The 19,908-nt window shown below is 54.8% G+C and overlaps 1 protein-coding gene and 1 long non-coding RNA gene across 5 annotated transcripts in view; both read left to right on the plus strand.

The window, feature by feature from the left end:
* The first annotated feature begins 2,326 nt into the window (after window positions 1–2,326).
* The window catches only part of LOC109028131 (uncharacterized), a 38,898-nt gene continuing 21,316 nt past the window's right edge, over window positions 2,327–19,908 (plus strand). For 2 of the 4 annotated variants that reach the window (XR_008668584.2, XR_010130365.1), the window contains exon 1: window positions 16,860–18,334. This is a non-coding gene — a long non-coding RNA (uncharacterized lncRNA). Of the gene's footprint in view, window positions 2,376–14,891; window positions 15,556–16,859; window positions 18,335–19,908 lie in introns of those variants that run through there. The other 2 variants (XR_008668586.2, XR_008668585.2) reach the window with 2 other exon arrangements.
* LOC101140185 (putative uncharacterized protein encoded by LINC02913) lies at window positions 3,053–3,921 on the plus strand. The gene has a single exon (XM_004048715.4). The coding sequence runs from the start codon at window positions 3,144–3,146 to the stop codon at window positions 3,840–3,842; it is 699 nt and encodes a 232-aa protein (XP_004048763.2). The 5' UTR covers window positions 3,053–3,143; the 3' UTR covers window positions 3,843–3,921.

Here is a 19,908-nt window from a genome sequence, read left to right on the forward strand (position 1 = left end):
GGCAGCTGGCTCTGGCCTCTTTTCCCAGCTACACACAGCATTCTGGCCCCTGTCCACAGCCCCTCCATGTCTGGGAGACCAAGAGACAGGTCTAATGCCCTGCCCAACCTATCCCCACTGTGGGAAACTCTTTCCATCACCCTTCCTCCCAGGGGGGACCACTTTCCACCTTTTAAATAATTAAGTTGGTCTCCAAACCACCAGTTACCAAACCCTTCTGCCCTTGGTAATCTTCCAAAAAATTTACAACAACTCTCCTTGCTGTGTGCCAGGCCCCAGGCTAAGCCACTTATACCCTAGATACCAATCCCTGGGGATGGATGTCATCAGTATCCCCATTTGACAGATAAGGAAGGTGAGGTTCAAAGGGCCTCCTGCCCCCCGTCGCCCCCGCCCTGGCCCTGTACCAGCTTCGAATGCAGTGGCAGGGGGCCACGATCTTGTGCCCAGGCCTGGTTCTCCTACCCCAGCAGCGGGAGAGAATGCCGGGGAGGCACGAGGCCGATCCCTCCCCAGGGGGCTCCCACAGCTCCCAAGCTCACTGACACTTGGGTTTCCTTCCTCTCCTTTGGCCCTCCCCTGGCCCCCTCTGCTGCACCCCCAGCTTGTCCCACCCACCCTTGAGCTCGACCCCTCTCCCTCCCCGGTTCCCACCATCAAAAGCGCCTGCTGCGGGGCTTGGCTCTGTTTGGTTTCTCCAGAGCCTGCCCAGGGAGCTCTGCCTCTCGGAGGTTGTGTGCTCACTTTGCAAAACAGCAGAAATTTATAGCCCAAGTAATTGATCACGGCGCTTCTGCCTCCCTCCATCTCTCTCGGGCTCCTAATTCCCTTCTCCTGCTCTTCTCTTTTTTCTCAGCGCGCCATCTGTGGTGTCAGAGAAAAGGAAGCCAAAAGTGGGGGGGTGTTTCTAGTCCCAGTTCTGCCAATTACGAGTCACATGAACCTCAGTTTCCCCATCCGCAAAACGGAGAAGCTAATAATACCTGCTCACAAGTGTGCCGGGCCCGTGGAGACCGGGGCCGGGAGGAGCACCCAGACGGAGTGACTTCTGGCCCTGAGCCACCCTGTGGGGGTGCAGGGTGGGGTGGGGGCCCACCTTCCCAATGGGGGCACTGGGGCCAAGAGAGCTCGAGCCATTCACTCAGAGTCACAGAGCTGGTAAACAGCAGCCCTGGGGCTTGAACCAGGTGAGTTGTACCTCAAAGCCGGAACCATTAGGCCACACTCCCCCGACGCCGGCCCCAGGGCCCATCAGAAAGCAGGTGAGCCTCGCCAGGCCTCCCAGACCCCTATTTCACTCCATTCTGGAGCTAACTGTGGGGCAGAAGGAGAGGCCACTGGGGCAAAGGGAACACTTTGCAAATTGTAGAGAGCCGCGAGGATGGAAGGAAACTTCACAATCATTCCCATCACTCTTCAGCACCGGCCCCCCTGGATCAGACCCCTCCACTGTCTGGGAGACTCACTGGGACCTAAGAGCTTCCCTGGCCCTCAGTTGCTGTCTCTCCCTCCAGAGAAGCTGTATGAATAGGGGCCTCCCTCCGGCCAGGCCCCTACACCTGCCAGCCTCCAGGAAGGCCCACAGAACCTTCCAGAACAACTCACAAATGACCCTGAAGAGCACTTCACTCGCCCTTCCGTGGCAGATGAGGCAGCAGACCTGGGAGGGGCGGCCCAGGTTCCCGGCCCGAGCTCTGGGGGGCCCGGGGCTGGAAACTCCCCTCTGAGCCCCACTCCAGGGCGGGGCTGAGGCCATTCCTGACCCCTTCTGTTCGGTTCTGGGGGATGGGGGACGAGTGCTTCCAGGGGGGAAAGTGCTTGTCTTTTTCTCCTCCGCCCTCAGTCTAGCTTGTCTCTGCCTGTGTACGTCTCTCTGTCTCTCGCTGTCTCTGTGTGTGTCTTTCTCTCCAAGCCCCCAGCCCGCAGGTACGGGCTTGCTTCCACCCATGCGTGGCCCCCATGACTGAGCACAGCCCCTCGGGTGTTTGCATCCAAGGTGCCCACAGCGCCCCGGCCTCCTCCCTTCCCCATGGCAGCCCCGGGGGTTGCTCTGGGCAGGGCGGTCCGCAGCTCGGGGGCGGCGGGCACGTTCTGTTCCCCGCTTTCGGGCGGGGACCGCAGGCTCCAGCCCCGGCGGCTGCCTGCTCCCGCCTGGCTGGCGGAGATGAGAGCCGGCTGCAGGGCTGGGAGCGAGGCAGCAGCACACAGAACAAACAGAATTTTTTTTTGCAACTAGAGGGGGAAGCACAGAGCTAAAAATAAAACGAAAAGATCAGTATCTGTCAGTCTGACAGCTGATTGGCTGCTCGGAGATGCATATAATTACCAGCAACTGGCGCTGGGTAGGCAAAGCCGGGAGAAACTGCTGAGACGAGGTTAGGATTTAACCTTTAAATTCTGGAGCCACCGGAAACCGAGGGGAGGACGACGGGTGTCGGTGCTAATGAGGCTGGGGGCGGGCGATGCGCGGTGGGCCTCCGAATCCGGGGCAGGTCTCGGGGGTTCCCCGGGGAAGGCCCTGGGAGCCGTTGGCCCTGGCGGCCTCTGCCATCAGACTGGGAATGTCTCTGATTGGGTGGCCAGGAGGCGGTGGCCCTCCTCCCCGCCCAGCTGAGGGGTGTCGTCTTCCGCGAAGTTAGGGTCTCACCTGGGAGGCAAGGAGGGAGGGGCTGCCTGAGGCCCTGGGCCCCTCCGGGACCGGCGCACCCCGTCTCACCCACATTCCTTCGCCTTTCCCTGCCCGGTGTGGATTTCCAAAACCCATCCCCTCTCCCCTCCTTCCTTCACCCCAAGTCACGCCTGTTCCCAGCTCTGTTTCTTGCCCCACCCAGGGAGGGCTTTTTCGCACCTCAGGCTTGTCCTAGGGCCCCCAGACAGACAAAAACTGCGGCAGTTGAGGGGTGTTGTGCTCTCCCTAAGCCTCAATTTCTTCATCTGTTAAAGGCAGGTGATGAAAATTGGGCCTACCTGGCTGCTGGTCAAGTGCCAGGGCTGCTGTGGGCCCAGCCTTGCATGTTGACTCTCACCTGAGCCAGGAGTCAGGAGATCGGGGTTCTAGTCCAGCTGGGAATTGTCCCAGTGTGAATTGGGAGTAAGAGTTCCTGCCCTCTGACCTCTCCGGGTGGCAGCGGGGACCACGTGAGATGGCGTATGTGGCCTTGAGCGATAAACCTCACCTGTGGGGGGAGGTGGGTGAGGAAGCCTGCAGCTCCTTGAACCCACCACTTTTCTCTCCCAGGCCCTTGCCCAGGCTGTGGCCTCTGCCTGGAACCCCTTTTCTTCCCATCCGAGCCCTTCCCTTCAGTGCCTCTTCCTCTGGGAAGTCCTCTCTGGTGCCCAGCCCGTCCTCTTCTGCCCACTCTGGGCTTCGCACCCCATGCTTAGGCCCTGATTGCCTGCTTTGCACACAGGGCTGTGAGCTCCATGAGGGCAGGAACCACATAGCTGTTCACAGCTGTGTTGCCAGGGCCTGGCCTGGAGCCCCTCAGGAAGTGAGACATCTGAATCCTCTGCTCTGTGACCCTGGCAGCCAGGTAGAGCCATCTTGGCCATGGCACCCAGGCTTGGAGCAAGCAGCAGCCTCATGGGTGGGGAACCACGTTTCCCCAGCACATCGGCAGGCCCTAAGGGGACGTTCGCTTGGCTCTGCCCTCAGAGCACTGATGCCCGGGGGACACTGCCCTTTGTGTGTCCCACCTAAGAGAGGATGCAACCTTAGAGGGGGCAGGGGTAAACATGGTCCCAGGCCCTGTTGTCCCCTCCTAAGAAAGTTCCCAGTTCTGCCTGTCCATCCCTGGCCTTTTCCCTGTGCTGTCTGGGACAGCGGGTGGAGCTGCCGCTGAGCGGTGGGACCTAGAAAACACATACTGACCTATAGGAGGCACTGCCCAGAGCTCCTAACTGGGGTGGGGTGCAAAGGAAAGGTGGGTGAGGGAGGCAGAGAGGAATCATATTAGTAGCTCACACGTCAATAGTCTAGCTGTGTGCCTGCCTCTCTCATGCACTTCATGGGGATTATTTCCTAGAATTCCCACAAGAGCCCCTTGCAGGTGGTGCGTTTGTTAGCTATAATTTGCAGATGAGGAAACTGAGGCACAGAGTAGTTAAGCAGTGCACCCAGGAGCCCACAGCTAGGGAGGACAGAGGCTGGATCCAGCCCAGTCCCCTGTCTCCTGGGACAAGGCCCAGCGCTCCCACCTCTCTGATAAGGATAAAAAGGAGGGAGCGGGAAGGGAGATATTCCAGAGGCAACTACCATGAGACCTCCCGGCAGAGAGGCTTGAAAACGTCTTTTGTGTGTGGTACGCAAACCATTTCCCCTTTGGTGTCTCTTTGAAAGATTTTGGGAAGATTTAAACTTTTTTTTCAATGATTTCGGGATGTCAGACTGGTGTTTTTTTGAGGGTGACACCGTGATGAGACTGGCCCCCAAGGCAGCTCCGTTTTACTCAGGTTATGGTAATAGAACTTCTGCAGCCTCAAAAGCAGCTTCTGCCGACTGAGCGCTCACCCCGGGGTCCGTGCTGGACTCAGCCTTGACTCGGATGCCCACCTTGAGCCCCACCCGAGAAAGGGATTATTTCATCCCTGCATTATTTCCTTACAGCTGATGGCAGAATCTGCTCATCTCCAAATTCGCTGTCTCCCCGTTAGGAGTGAGCTTGGTGAGGGCTCCAATCTGGTCTCTCCCATTCATTGCTGAGTCCCTGGCACCCAGCATCAGCCCCGCATGGAGCAGCTAGTCAATAAAGCTTTGCTGGACACATTTCAGATGACGAGACTGAGGGTCAGAGAGGTCACATGGCTTGCTTGGAAGAAACATCAGATTTGTCTGGCTCAAGAGTCCACTTCTGGCTCCCACCTCACACAGTTGCTTAAGAGACCCCCGCCCCAAGAGAGCTTCAGAGCCTGAGTCTTCCCCCCCTCCGCCCATTCTCAGGCCCTTATACTAAAACCAGTGAGGCCTCTGAACTGCTGTCTGCCCCGCCAACCTTTTCCTTGCTTATCTGGGAATCAGGCAAAAGTTGGCCAGAGTTAGCTCAGTCTCAGAGAAGCTGCATTCTTCTAGAGTCACTTGGTTTTGCGTGACCTGATTCAAATTTTCCATCTTTGTCACTTTGATCCCCACTCTGAGAAGTTTTCTCAGTACATATAACCTTACTATGTGATGACTGGCCTGGGTATTCTTATGTGCACTTGATACCTGTTGCTTATCTCCTGGGGGACCCCTGGTTCACAGGGGTTTAAGCAGGTGTCCTGGTGAGACCGGGGTTATAATCAGAGACTCTCAGGGTTAGAGCTTGGCCCTGCCACTGAGTGGCCTTGGGAGTCTCATTTGACCTCTCTGAACCTTGGATTCCTCACTTGTGAAATGGGGACAGGTTGAGTTCCTGCATGGAAAGTGTCTTGCTTGATGTCTCGCCAAAAGACCAAAACTGCCGTCACTCACTGCCGGAGAGGCCCTGCACGTGGATATTAGAGTTTGCTGGGTTTTGTTTGTCCTGAGCGAATGTCCGTCCATGTACAGGCTGATGGATTTTGTAGGTGCAAGGTCCCTAACACAATCAATCTCTCTCCTCAAAAGACCATGAGCATGCCTGGACTCAGAGAGCACCGTGTGTGGGGGGCTGGCGTGGGCACGTGTCCGCAGCTGGGACTGGCTTCTAGGGTTCTGGGCTCAGGCAGGAGGGTGGGGTCCCAGGAGGTCATCTCTCTCTCCTTACCCTGGAGCCTTTGGTAGTTGGTTTCCAAATGTCCTGAATTCCTGTTCATTAATACGTGGCCCAGTACAGTGCTTGGCCCGGCAGCAGGAGCTTGGTTGGTGTTAGTCTGCTGGGGAATGGGATAAAGAAGAGAAATGTCAAGCTTTCCCTTAAAAACAAAAAACAAAAGCAAACCCTCACATCTCCCACCAATAACACACCACTGTTATCCCTGTACTTAAGTAATGTTGTTGCCGGGCATGGTGGCTCACACTTGTAATCCCGACACTCTGGGAGGCCGAGGCGGGTGGGTCACCTGAGGTTGGGAGTTTGAGACCAGCCTGACCAACATGGAGAAACCTCGTCTCTACTAAAAATACAAAATTAGCCGGGCATGGTGGTGCATGCCTGTAACCCCAGCTGCTGGGGAGGCTGAGGCAGGAGAATGTCTGGAACCCGGGAGGTGGAGGTTGTGGTGAGCTGAGATCGTACCATTGCCCTCCAGCCTGGGCAACAAGAGCAAAACTCTGTCTCAAAAAAAAAAAAAAAAAAAGAAAGAAAAGAAAAGAAAGAAAGAAATGTTATTTTGGAAAAACATCTGCCTGAACTCCAGGCAGTACCAGCACCTTCCTTGTGTCTAGCGTTGCATGGGGAGTGCCAGACAGCAAGGCCCCACTTGTGGGCAGGTCTGTGCGCTGTGTGACATGCCAGCCTCTTCGCAGCCCAGGTCATCCTCACCTCCACCCCATGAGGTGCAACTAGATGAAACTGCCACTTCCCAGATGAGGAAGATGCACAGGGAGCTAAGAGGCCCGGCTGAAGGTCCCACAGTGAGAAAAGTCAGTAGCCCAGCTGTGGGCCTGAGCCCTGGGCGCTCCAGTGAGCAGGATGGAGTCCTGGTCTTCAGCAAGGCTCAGCTTGGTGGGGGAGACACATCCCCGACCCCAGACAGACTTTGAGTTCTGGCAGCTGGGCACTGGGGGAGCTTTCTGGGAACAAGCGTGAACCACACATGGTCCCTGCCCTGGAGTCGCTTACATCTCCCAGGAGAGGGGGATACATCCACAGACTGTGAACACACGGGCCTAAGAGGGGCCACCCAGGGCTGCAGAACGGATCCATCCCATACAAAATCACTGAAAAGACCCCCACAGACCTTGCTTAAAAATAGTCTTCTTGGCCAGGTGCAGTGGCTCACGCCTGTGATCCCAGCACTTTGAGAGGCTGAGGTGGGTGGATCACCTGAGGTCGGAAGTTCAAGACCAGCCTGGCCAACATGGGAAAACCCCGTCTCTACTAAAAATACAAAAAATTAGCTGGGTGTGGTGGCGGATGCCTGTAATCCCAGCTACTCGGCGGGCTGAGGCAGGAGAATCACTTGAACCTGGGAGGCAGAGATTGCTTTGAGCTGAGATCACGCCGCTGCACTCCAGCCTGGGCAATGGAGCGAGACTCCGTCTCAAAAAAAAGTCTCCTGGCGGTGTGTCCCCATCAGAGTTCAGGTCCTTCATTGTGAATGGATGGTGCATCTTTTACATCTCAAAGTGGACTCCTTTTTAAGCCGTATTTGAAACCCAGTTGGCTTTCCCTTCCCAAGAATGTCCTGGCCCATGGTCCTGGAGACCTCTGAACCTGGGTGTCCAGCTACTAGACACGTAAAAACCGTTTCTAAGTACCCCTTGTGGGCCAGGCTTATACCTGTAATCCCAACACTTAGGGAGGCTGAGGCAGGAGGATTACTTGAGCCCAGGAGTTTGAGACCAGCTTGGGCAGCAGGGTGAGACCCTGTGTCTACAAAGAGTAAGATGATTAGTGGAACATGCTGGTGCGCACCTGTAGTCCCAGCTACTTGGAGGCTGACGTAGGAAGATCACTTGAGCCTGGGAGGTTGAGGCTGCAGTGAGTCTTGATTGTGCCACTGCGCTCCAGCCTGGGCAACACAGTGAGATCCTGTCTCAAAAAAAAAAAAAAAAAGAAGAAGAAGAAGCCCTTGTGTCCCTCCCCTGCAATCCTGTGCTGTGCCCAGAGGTGGCTTCCAGTCCAGAATGGAGAAGACGCATTCCGGCCGTCATGGGCTCTGGGGACCCCACCTCCTCCAGGCTGCTGGCAGATGGAGAAAATGTGTCTGGGGCAGAGGCTGCGAGCTGAAGTTGCCAGTTGATAGCAGCACCTGCTGTATCCATCTGACCTTCCAGCTGTCACCTTTAACCTTTGCACTCTCCTGACCAGTATCTCCAAGGCCTCCAGTCTCCTGTGGTTGTGGGGTGGAAGTGAGAAGGGTAGGGGAGGGAAGAGGTCTGCCTGGGAGGAGCCAGGGAAGCAGCTGGGGTGGAAGCCCCACAGAGACCCCACTCCCTGGAATGCTTCTGGGCTGGCCGCACCCCCACGCTTGGTGCAGGTTTCTACAAGAAATTCAAATGTGTCTGCAGCTGGATTCTGCCAGGCTCCCCTGAAACCTGCAAACAAGAGCCCACATGTCCTCGAGGACAGCTTGCAAGAGAACGGGGGGCGAAGAGCATCTAGCGAAAACCCAGGATGAGTGCAAGAGGTGCCCCTTCCCATCCTGGGCCTCACAGGGCAGCCTGTGGCCACCCCCATCGCCAGCAGGGCTGGGTGGGAGTGGGGAAACAAAGACTTTATTTTAAAGAAAAGATGGGCCAGGCGTGGTGGCTCACGCCTGTAATCCCAGCACTTTCGGAGGCTGAGATGGGCGGATCATGAGGTCAGGAGTTCGAGACCAGCCTGGCCAACATGGTGAAACCCTGTCTCTACTAAAGATACAAAAAAAATTAGCCAGGCGTGGTAGCACATGCCTGTAATCCCAGCTACTTGGGAGGCTGAGGCAGGAGAATCGTTTGAATCCAGGAGGTGGAGGTTGCAGTGAACTGAGATCGCGCCATTATACTCCAGCCTGGGCAACAGGGTAAGACTCCGTCTCAAAAAAAAAAAAAAAAAAAAAGCCAGGTGCGATGGCTCACGCCTGTAATCCCAGCACTTTTGGAGGCTAAGGTGGGAGAAACATTTGGGTTCAGGAGTTCGAGGCCAGCCCAGACAACATGGCGAAACCCTGTCTCTACTAAAAATACAAAAATTAGCCGGGTGTGGTGGCAGGCACCTGTAATCCCAGCTACTCAGGAGGCTGAGGCAGGAGAATCACCTGAACCTGGGAGGTGGAGGTTGCAGTGAGCAGAGATCGTGCCATTGCACTCCAGCATGGGGGACAAGAACAAGACTCTATCTCAAAAAAAAAAAAAAAAAGTATAAGAGAGCAGGTGCCACTGCTGAAAAATAATCCAGACAAATGCCTTCCCTTCTGCACCTCAAATTTCTCAACTAATTCCTCTCTCTGTTCCCACTGGGAAAGTCCCTTCTTCTGTTATTTGCCCCAAGGCCCATGTTTGCCCAACGAGCAAACTGCATTTGTTAAGTAACATAAGCGTTCTCATTTTGGGTTACTGAAGGGCAGAGATGATGCCTGTTAACTCCCATCAGCTCCCAGCAGACTGAACAGGCACAGTGGGCTGACCCCATCCCACCCAAAGCAAAGAAATGTGGTGGAGGAAGCCTGGGGCGGCCTGGCCTGCAGTAAAGGTGCAGTGACCGTCAGGGACTGGGAGAGGCTGTGAATAGCATGGAGCCAGTCCTCGCACCAGAGAGCCTTTGAAGGCTTGCTCCACGGAACCCCCAGTTGGGAACTGCTGGGCTAAGCCAGTTGGATGGAGGTGCAGTTCTGACCATCCCTGTGGCCACTCCCACTTCCCCTGGACAGCAGGGTATCCAGGGACAACTCAGTGGCTGTGGGATCCTCTGCCATTTAGTAGGCTGACCTTGGGGAGATGACTTCCCCTCTCTGAGCCCTTGGGTCCCAGGGTCTCCCTCCTGGGTTGGGAGTGCTCTGTAAGGGCCAAGTGTCTTTCATGTCGCTGTCACCTCTCTTTCAGGTCTCCTGACTTCCCACCATGTGATGCAATGATCATCTTGCTAGATTTCTGTGATGAGAGAGGGATGCTGTGGTATAGAATAAACATGGAAATGGGTCTTGGGAAATTCCTCTGGAGCCCCTCTGAGGAGTGGTCTGTGATGGGACAGGGGCCCTGGAAGGGGAGGGAGGAAGGCAGGTGTGGCCGCCCCTTAGGAGGCAGGCTGAGGGCACCCTGCAACCAGGGTGCATCCAAGCGTTCCCCAACCTTAATGTGCCTTGACTGGCTGTGGGGTCTCATTCAGATGCAGGTTCTGAGGGAGCAGGCCTGGCCAGGGGCTCCCAGGTGAGATGGAGGCTGTGCCAGCTGGGACCACATTCTTTGTAGTAAGGGTGTCACGAATTCTTTTCACCCTCAGTGCCCACGCCTGAGCCTCTGGCTGGAGGGAAGTGGGCAGGCCACTTGGTGTCTGCAGAGATGCCTCCAGAAAGGCCCGAGAGCCCCAGAATGCGTGTGCCAGGAAACACGAAGCAACATGAGGGTAAAATTATGTTTTTAACAAAAGAAAAGACCTCTGCCTTGCAGCGTGTAGACAGATTTCTATTCCCACCCCCACGCAGCCCCAGGGACCTGAAAGAATGTGGTTTTCTGAGCACGGCCTTCCGTTGCTGAAGGGGGTGGATCCACTCTTAAAAAGCTGCTGTAAAATGAATTTTTCTATATCAAATGCTATTTTCCAGTGGCTTGTGTTTTAAGACCATGGTTTCATTCCCACGGAGAAATACCCAGCCTTGGTGTTCCGGATGCAGCAACCACGAAGGGGTGGGGGCTCAAGGGTGCAGCCCAACCCATGTGTCCCATGTGTCCTTGTGTGGCAGAGCTGATGGGAGCTGGCACTAGGGTTTGGGATTCAAAGTCTGAATCCCAAGTGCTCCCCAAATGGGCTGAGGTCCCTGGCCAGACCCTGGCCCAACACCACTCATTGTAAGATGGGAGTAGGCCAGGCGTGGTGGCTCACGCCTGTGATCCCAGCACTTTGGGAGGCCGAGGCCGAGGGCAGATCACGTGGTCAGGAGTTTGAGACCAGCCTGGCCAACATGGTGAAACCCCGTCTCTGCTAAAAACAACAACAACAAAAAAAACCCCAAAAAATTAGCTGGGCGTAGTGGCAGGTGCCTGTAATCCCAGCTACTTGGGAGGCTGAGGCAGGAGAATCGCTTGAACCCGGGAGGCAGAGGTTGCAGTGAGCCGAGATCGTGCCACTGCACTCCAGCCCAGGGAACAGTGCAAGACTGCGTCTCAAAATAATAATAATAATAATAATAAGATGGGAGGGGCCAGAGGTGGCCCAGGGCAAACCAGCCCCTCAGCCAGAAAAGGAGCCAGGAGCTAGGGGCCCATCATGGCGGAGCAGCCATCTCATCCTTATATCTTATGCTGTAGGTCAGACACTGGATATTATTATTATTATTATTATTATTTTTTTTTTGAGACGGAGTCTCTCTCTGTTGCCCAGGCTGGAGTGCAATGGCGCCATCTCGGCTCACTGCAACCTCTGCCTCCCAGGTTCAAGCGATTCTCCTGCTTCAGCCTCTTGAGTAGCTGGGATTACAGTCGCCTGCCACCACGCCCAGCTAATTTTTGTATTTTTAGTAGAGACAGGGTTTTGCCGCGTTGGCTGGGCTGGTCTCGATCTCCTGACCCCAAATGTTTCTCCCGCCTCAGGTTCCCAAAGTGCTGGGATTACAGACATGAGCCACCATGCCCGGTCAGACTCTGGATATTAGGCTGTGAGTATTTTTAGTTATTTTTATTTTTATTTATTTATTTAGAGACAGGGTCTTGTTCTGTTGTTCAAACTGGAGTGTAGTGGCATGATCTTATCTCACCGCAGCCTTTAATTTTAAAGATAGGGTCTCGCTTTGTCACCCAGGAACTTCGAACTCCTGGGCTCAAGCAATCTTCCCACCTCAGCCTCCCAAGTAGCTTGGATGACAGGTATGTGCCACCATGCCTGGCTTTTGTTGTTTTTGTTAGAGAAGTGGTTTTACCATGTTGCCCAGCCAGGCTGGCCTCAAGTGATTCTCTTGCCTCAGTCTCCCAAAGTGCCTGGGATTACAGGCATGAGCCACTGGGCCTGGCCTATTTTTAGTTTTGTATTGGGCACAATTGTTTAAAGTATTCAAGGAATCAGTTGCCATGACAGTTTGGCTCTGTGTCCCAAAGCGTGCTCTGAGGCTCTGACACCAGAGTTCCGTGGTCAAAGGCCCCTGAGAAGTGCTATGTTAAGGGAACAGCTTCCTCGCCTGGAGGGGTCTACTTTAATATGCCAAGGAGCATGGGAATCTTGAACAGGAGACTGGAATCCACAGTCTGCCTCCATTCAACTGACCTTGGTTTTCCAGAGCAAAGCCTGGGATCAGCATTCCAAGGAACACACTTTGGGAACATAGTCGGTGGAAGGCTCTCATAACTAAAAGGTCTCTCTGTTTCTGTATTAGTTCCTTACCTACTGTGGAGTACAAATTATCCCAAACTCAGTGGCTTAAAACAGGCATTTTAGTATCTCAGTTTCTGTGGGTCAGGAATTCAGATGTGGCTTAGCTGGCTGGTCTGTCTTAAGGTTGCCATCAAGACGTCAACTGGGGCTGTGGCCATCTGAAGCCTTGACTGAGGATAGAGGATCTGTTTCCTAAATGGCTCACTGACATGGCTGACAAAGAGGCTTCAGCTCCATGCCATGCAGACTTCAGCAGGCTGCTTGAGTTTCCCCACAATATGGCGGCTGGCTTCTCAGAGTGAGTGATGCAAGAGAGTGAGACTGAAGCTGCAGTACCTTTTATGACCTAGCCTTGAACAGCACATGCAGTCATTTCCTCAGTATCCTATTGGTTATGCAGGCCAGCCTGATTGATTGTGGAAATGTGTGAATGCCAGGAGGTGCGAATCGTTTGGAGACCATGTTGGAGGCCGACTGCCTTAGTAACCATCACTTTGGTACCAGGATATGTAACTTGCCTCATTTGCACAGTTGCTTTTTCTTACCATTTTGTAGACATGAGTAACATTGGGAAGTGAACCTGTTAACCTGTGATATGAAGAGAAGGGGAAGAGGCCAAGAATTTATCAGCCACACCAAGCCCTGGCAAACAGCGGTACTAATAACCCAGCCTCCCTTCCTGGGTGCTCACTCTGTACCAGGTACCTCATGGGCCTCAGGGTGCTATGCAACCCCTGCCCCCATGAGCAGGTTCCACTGATATTTTCAAGTCAGGCCACTCATGCCTATGAAATGCATGAAATGAGATTTTTTTGTGATGTTGGCTATGGCAACACATGCGGCTCTGCCTGATGGAAGCTGAGACAAAATTGGTAACCTGAGTGAACCCGTGTGGAGAAGATTTGAGCAGAGAGTAAACTTAGGATGGATAAATGCCCACGATAAACAAATAATAAGTAGATGAGATGAAATATTTATTTCATGTACAGGATGAGGATTAAGTACGTTAACAAGATGAGGAGTCAGGGTGAGCCTGGGGAATCCCTGGTTTCACTGGAGCCTCCTGGCTGGGAGAAGTGTCACGTCTCCAGGCTGGGGCAGCGGCAGGGCTCCCTGGTTGGGAGGTCTAGTGGTGACACGTGGAACACCTGGTGGTGAGCCCCAGAATGCCTGTGTCCCAGGCCGACCCATACTGGTCATGAGCTGTGTGATCCAGGCAAGTGACTTCACGGACCTCAGTTTCCCATCTGCAAAATGGGATGATAACAGCAAACTTCACCACTTGTGATGAGGATTCGGAGAGTGAATCTTTGGCCCAGCACAAGGCCTGTAAGGTGTTTCACATGGCAGAGTTGGTGGCGGGTCACCAAGGTGGTGGTGTCCCAGGTTGAAGGAACCTTTCTAGAAATTCCATTGCCTGGAAGGATCCAGTGACACACAGTGGACCCTGAGCCACAAAACAGACTGTGGTAACTGCTGGGGCCTCCCGCAGGGTGATCCCCGAGGAGGCTGGGAGGAGCTCAGCCCTTTCTTCTGCTGGGGGCATGTGCAGGCATGGAGACTGCCCGGCCCCTTCCTGTCCTGTTGGGGCATGATTTTCAACAGAGGGAGGATTCTGGGCATGTTTTCCTTCGGAAGTCTCACCAGGCTGAGCAGGACTTAGAGGAACTCCGGCTACGTTTGCTGTCCCAACAAATAGACCAGGTATAGAGAGAACAGGCCCTATGAGAGGTAGGGAAAGGAAGGGAGCTTTGGTGGGGAGATTTTGGGGTCTTTCCTGTGGGTACCGAGGTTCTGGGCAGCTGGGTGTGCTGGCCTCCTCTCTGGACATGCTCTGTGGGCATCTTGGCTATAAATTCCAGGCCCCCCTGCCAGGGATTCCCTCTCTGAGTCTTCAACGAGAGTGAAACTCCATCTCAAAAATAAAATAAAATAAAAAAGCGAGGAGACTGTGGGCCTAGATGATCTCTCAGCCCCTCCCAACTTCCACACTCTGATTAATTGCTGCATTTATTGAACTCCAGCTGTATGCAGGAGTGGTGTCTGGGAGATGGGAGGTGCTGACCCCAACCCAGGAGGAAGAACCAACCTGAGCCTGCAGATTCTATGTGGCCTGGGATGGCAGAATGGCCATGTGGGCTGCAGGAGAGCCTAGTACCAGGCCCAGCTGCCATCTGAAACGTGTCCTGCTGGTGGCACTTTGGCGTGGTTCAGGTGTTCTGGTCTTAGAGTCCATTTGGTTTGTACATGAAAATATGTTAGCGGCCTCTTTCCAGTAAGGTTCTGTTTTTTTTTTTTTGTTGTTGTTGTTGTTGTTTGTTTTTGTTTTTAGACGAGTTTCGCTCTTGTTGCCCAAGCTGGAGTGCAATGGCACGATCTCTGCTCCCCGCAGCCTCTGCCTCCCAGGTTCAAGCGATCTCCTGCCTCAGCCTCCCGAGTAGCTGGGATTACAGGCGTGTGCCACCACGCCTGGCTAATTTTGTATTTTTAGTAGAGACAGGGTTTCTCCATGTTGGTCAGGCTGGTCTTGAACTCCCGACCTCAGGTGATCCACCCACCTCAGCCTCCCAAAGTGCTGGGATTACAGGTGTGAGCCACTGAGCCCAGGCTTTTTTTTTTTTTTTTTTTTTTTTGCGACGGAGTCTTGCACTGTCGCCCAGGCTGGAGTGCAGTGGCGCAATCTCGGCTCACTGCAACCTCCACCTCCTGGGTTCAAGCAATTCTCCTGCCTCAGCCTCCCAAGTAGCTGGGACTACAGGTGCGTGCCACCACACCAAGCTAATTTTTGTATTTTTAGTAGAGACTGGGTTTCACCACGTTGGCCAGGCTGGTCTCGATATCCTGACCTCGTGATCCACCTGCCTCGGCCTCCCAAAGTGCTAGGATTACAGGCATGAGCCACCGCGCTCAGCCCAAGGTTCTGTTTTTTATTCAAGGCGTCTTAGGGCTTAGAGCTAAACTTGACCATGTCATTCCACACATAAGCCCTTCCCCGGCTCCTCACTGACCTCAGATGATGGTTCATGCTGGGAGTGGCCTTAAGGCCTTCTGGGACCTGGCATGGGCCAAGCTCTCCCACCTGGGGCTTTCCTCCCCTTCCTCTCTCTCCGCCAGAAACACAGATTGAAACATGAGAACGTCTCTCTTCCCTCTAGAGCCTCACACTTGCTGCCTCCTCTGCCTGGAACTCTCTCCCTCTGCTCTCACAGGGTTCCCTAAGTGTCGCTTCCTCCAAGAAGCCCTCCTTGATGAGTTGAGCCACTTTAGTTTGTGCTCAGGCTCACCCTGCACGTCTTGGTTGCTCTCATCACTGTAATGATCTAAAACACACGTCTGCTCATGAGACCCGCATCCCACCCCCGATGCTGGGGCCGCTCTTGGATTTTCATGCCTGCTGCCAGCACCCAGGGGGAGCTCCGGAAATGTCTGCTGGGTGAGTCATGAACGCGCAACCTGTTGATCCAGGTTGGTAATCAGTGGCCGGGCCTGCCAGCAAATCACCTGACCCGGTCACCCAGAGCCTGGGAAGGACTGCCGCGGCTGCCACCCAGCTCCCTCCTTCCTCCCCCTGAAGGCTCTGCCTGGAAGGAGCGAAGGGGTTAAGTGTTTCTGGCGGCCTGGTGCTGTGTCTGCTGCAGTTCCCCCTTCCGGGGCTGCAGCAACCCGAGGTTGGCGAGGAATGTTTGCAATGCAGAGCTAGGAGGAGGGCGGGCTGCTAGAGGTGGGGGCCGAGGCAGGCCCGCGGCCAGGCTCCCTAGTTGAGCAATGGCCCTGCTGGTTCCTGTAACTTGGACCCCTCCCGCCTTTTCCCGCCCTGCCGGCTTCCTCCACCCCGGCTGGGCTGCCTGCCGGGCAGTGGGGGTGGCCTGCACTCGGCTGCAGAGGGAGGTGGAGGGACAGAGGCCCAGAAAGCCTGAAGGTCAAGAGTGAAAGAGAGGGGCTCCCTGAGAGACAGAGCAGGGGTGCAGTTGGCTCAGCCACCCCAGCCCAGAGAAGCGGGGCCTTTTCCAAAGTCACACAGCAAGACACCAGTGAATTGGGCCACAGCTCTGGGTCTGGCCTCTTTAGTTCCCATAACTCTAGGCTGCAACTCCCACACACAGCAGGGAGGTCACATTGCCACTCAGCTGGGAAGCTTTGAACCACAGGGGACCCTCTCCCAACAGAAGGCAAAGCCCCCCCACCCCAATGCACTGGCTTGGCCTCTTCACCTAATCCCCAGGGTCTCAGAGAGGGCAGTGCACCCACTGGTCTAGGTGCACCCCTCCATCCTGCCATTAACTCCCCACCACTTCCCACTGCCCACTGCCCGGCCAGGTCTTGGGGACCTTGGTCACCTCTGTTCCTCGCTTCCGGGAGTATGAAGTAAATGAATGAAGGCCAAACTTGAGCTGGTTCTTGAAAACCCTCTCTCCCCTCTTCCTCTGGGTCTTTTCAAGGAAGGACCAAACCGGCACGGTGGCTCATGCCTGTAATCCCAGCACTTTGGGAGGCTGAGGTGGGTGGATCTCCCGAGGTCAGGAGTTCGAGACCAGCTTGGCCAACATAGTGAAACCCTGTTTCTATTAAAAATACAAAAAATTAGCTGGGCGTGGTGACTGGCACCTGTAATCCCAGCTACTCTGGAGGCTGAGGCAGGAGAATCGCTTGAACCCAGGAGTTGGAGGTTGCAGTGAGCTGAGATCACGCCATTGCACTCCAGCGTGGGCAACAAGAGCAAAACTCCATCTCAAAAAAAAAAAAAAAGGAAGGACCTTCATGAGTACCAAATATTCACTTGGGCTCAGATGCAAAACTCAGCTCTTTCTCCACAAGCACCCCCCTCCTTTGGGGGGAAGCTGTGTTCCCTGACACTGTGGGATGAGCTCCTCCCTCTGCCGGCAGTATTTCCTCTCTGGGGGACCTCTGGGGAGGTGGCCTTGCAGTTGGGCACACCTGGCTTGAATCCCAGCGGCACCACCTTCAAGCTTCCTGGCTTTGCCACACCTCTCTGAGCCTCGGTTTTCTCATCTGTGCCACGGAATTCAGAGAGGCCCCAGTCTCACTCGGCTGAGGCTCAGGGCCAGTTGCCTTTTCCTGGCCCCACAGATGTATGGTCAGTTTGGGGGTATGCCCCCATCCCTGCTCTGGGCTTTGCCTAAGACAGGCTGTGGGCAGCCCTCAGAGGCGCCAGCTTGGCCACACCTGGCTGGAATCAGCGGGTGGGTGGGAGCACACAGCAGGGACCCAGTGCCTTCTAGAACACAGCTAGCAGTTCCCGTGAAAATCAAAACACCCCATTTTACAGGTAAGGAGGCTCTGGGAGGAGTGGCTTGCCACACCATGCAGATATAAAGAGGGATATTCACCAAGAAAAACATACCAATAACACCAAGGGCCCTCCTACACATTGTTCTACCACTATTTATTGAGCACTTACTACATGCCAGGCAATGAGCCAAGTGCTTTACAAGGCTGACCTATTTCAATCCAACAACATACCGAAGAGGGAGGCATATTGATCCTCCTTTTACAGGAAACAGTGAGGTTGATGCATTTGTCCAAGATCACACAGCTCTTGGGGAGTGGAGCCTGACTTTGAATTTAGGCAGCCTGCCCCCAGAGCTTGTGTTCTTGGCCATCCTTCGCACCTGGCTTAGAGACCCAGGCTCTGCATAGAGGGGCGCAGTGATCTTGGGTCAGTCCCTTAAGCCCCAGAGTAGCAAAAGGGAAAGGAAATATCTTCAGCACCCAGTGAGGGGGAGCTCAGAGAGGGGACCCCTTTTACTCCAGGGCACACAGCCGGCTGAGCCAGGACCCACCACACTCAACTCCCCGGCCCCTGGCTCCCAGGAGGTGGCTCCTCCATGGCCGGGAAGGACCCCCACGGCTGCTCCCGCAGGCAGATGGACAGACGATGGCCCCCTCCCACGGCCTGCGGGCTGTGTGGCATCGCCACCTCCTCCCGAGCAGGCTGCCTTTAAGAAACCAGAAGATTGATTTCCTGGCAGGCTCTACGCCGAGGAGCCCGTCCAAATGGTTTGCATGTCTGCATTTTTTACTGCTCCGTTTAATATGTATGCAAATGCCGGCCGGCTGCGCCCGCCGCGCGGCTGCACAGTCACACGCGGCGCCCCATTAAAGCGGCCGTCCCGGGCGCGCGCCTCATTCGAGGCGACGGGCTCCGGGCCCTGATAGATGGGGTGCGGGGACGGAGACAAATGACGGCCTTTGTAATTTCTTTTCTGTCTTTTTCCGGGGGAGGGGGAACTCGCAGAGGAGATTTAAATATATGCAAAATTGTTTGCGGGCTGGGGGTGGGGCGGAAACCTGAAAGGGGCGGGGGGGGAGGAGCCGGTGTGTTCCTGGTGGGAGTCGGGCTGGAGGCAGGAGGGGAGCCGGGCCCCCACAGTCACCTTCTGGCGGAGACAGCCGAGCGAGCCGCTCTGCTCCTGATAAGCAGGCCCGGTCCTCTGGGAAGCGTGGGCTTCAGCCGCAGAGAAAAGGAAAATGCTGGTTATTTTCGGCCCCGTTACACGCGGGAAGCCGGGGATGGTGGTTTTTCCCCCATCGCACCACCGCTTTCTTTTCTTGGGCTTCCAGGGCTTATAACTTAATTGGTACGGTGTCATTTAAGTTTCGCATTAGCCCATGAAGTGGGTCCCGGGTTCACACCCATTGTGCAGATGGGGAAACTGAGGTTTGCGGGAGTGAAGTCCCTTGGGGAGGGTTGCAGAGAGAGTGGGTGGGGATTGGGTTCCTCCAGAGCCCTGTCTTTGACCCCCACGGCCCTCTGCTGTCTCTCTGGCTCTCAGCGGTGGGGTGTCCGCGTGCCTGCCTGTGCCCCAAATCTGCCCGGACTCGCCCCATACCACGAGCCAGCCCCCTCCTCCTGCCTGCCCCCACGCGCGCTAGGTGACAGGCCCACAGCCCAGCGAGCTGGGGGACTGAGCCTCACATTTTCCAAATATTGCTTAAGCCTAAAATCCGAAGTGCTGGTTTTAAAGGAATCTTTCCTAATTTGTCAGGATTTTAGGCCACATGGCAGCTGGGGGCAGAAACATTTCTGAGAGGAGGCTCCAGCCTCAAGAGAGACCCACTGTGGAGCAGACCACTCAGACCCACTGGAGACCCAGAGTTACACACTGCTGTGTCCGTGTGTGTGCGCCTTTGTCCGTGTGTGCTTGGGTGTGTCGTGTCATTGTGAGTGTGCTGGTGTGTGTGCACCAGTGGGAGTAGGGGAGTGTATATTAGTGTGTGTGTGAGTTTCAGTGTGTATGTGTTAGTGTGTTACGGGAAAGGGGTCCTGATCCAGACCCCAAGAGAGGGTTCTTGGATCTCGCGCAAGAAAGAATTCGGGATGAGTCCAAAGTGAAAAGCAAAAGCAAGTTTATTAAGAAAGTACAAGGGATTGTGCACGGTGGCTCACGCCTGTAATCCCAGCACTCTAGGAGGCCGAGGAGGGCAGATCAACTGAGGTCAGGAGTTTGAGACCAGCCTGGCCAACATATAGTGAAACCCTGTCTCTACTAAAAATACAAAAAAAAAAAAAAAAAAAAAAAATTAGCTGGGTGTAGTGGCATATGCTTGTAGTCTCAGCTACTTGGGAAGCTGAGGCAGGAGAATTGCTTGAACCTGGGAGGCGGAGGTTGCAGTGAGCTGAGATCACGCTACTCCAGCCTGGGCAGAGCAAGACTCCATCTCAAAAAAAAAAAAAAAAAAAGGATGGTGGTAAAAAGACAGCTAGTCCGTAGACAGAGTAGGATGTTCCTGAAAGTAAGAGGAGGAACAAGGAACGCATCCACCC

Source organism: Gorilla gorilla, chromosome 13 (genome assembly GCF_029281585.2).
Source record: "Gorilla gorilla gorilla isolate KB3781 chromosome 13, NHGRI_mGorGor1-v2.1_pri, whole genome shotgun sequence".
In the NCBI taxonomy this organism is placed as follows: domain Eukaryota; kingdom Metazoa; phylum Chordata; class Mammalia; order Primates; family Hominidae; genus Gorilla; species Gorilla gorilla.

Bases quoted from the DNA above. Each gene is read 5' to 3' on its own strand.
- LOC101140185 (XM_004048715.4), top strand. From the start codon at position 3,144: ATGGCGTATGTGGCCTTGAGCGATAAACCTCACCTGTGGGGGGAGGTG.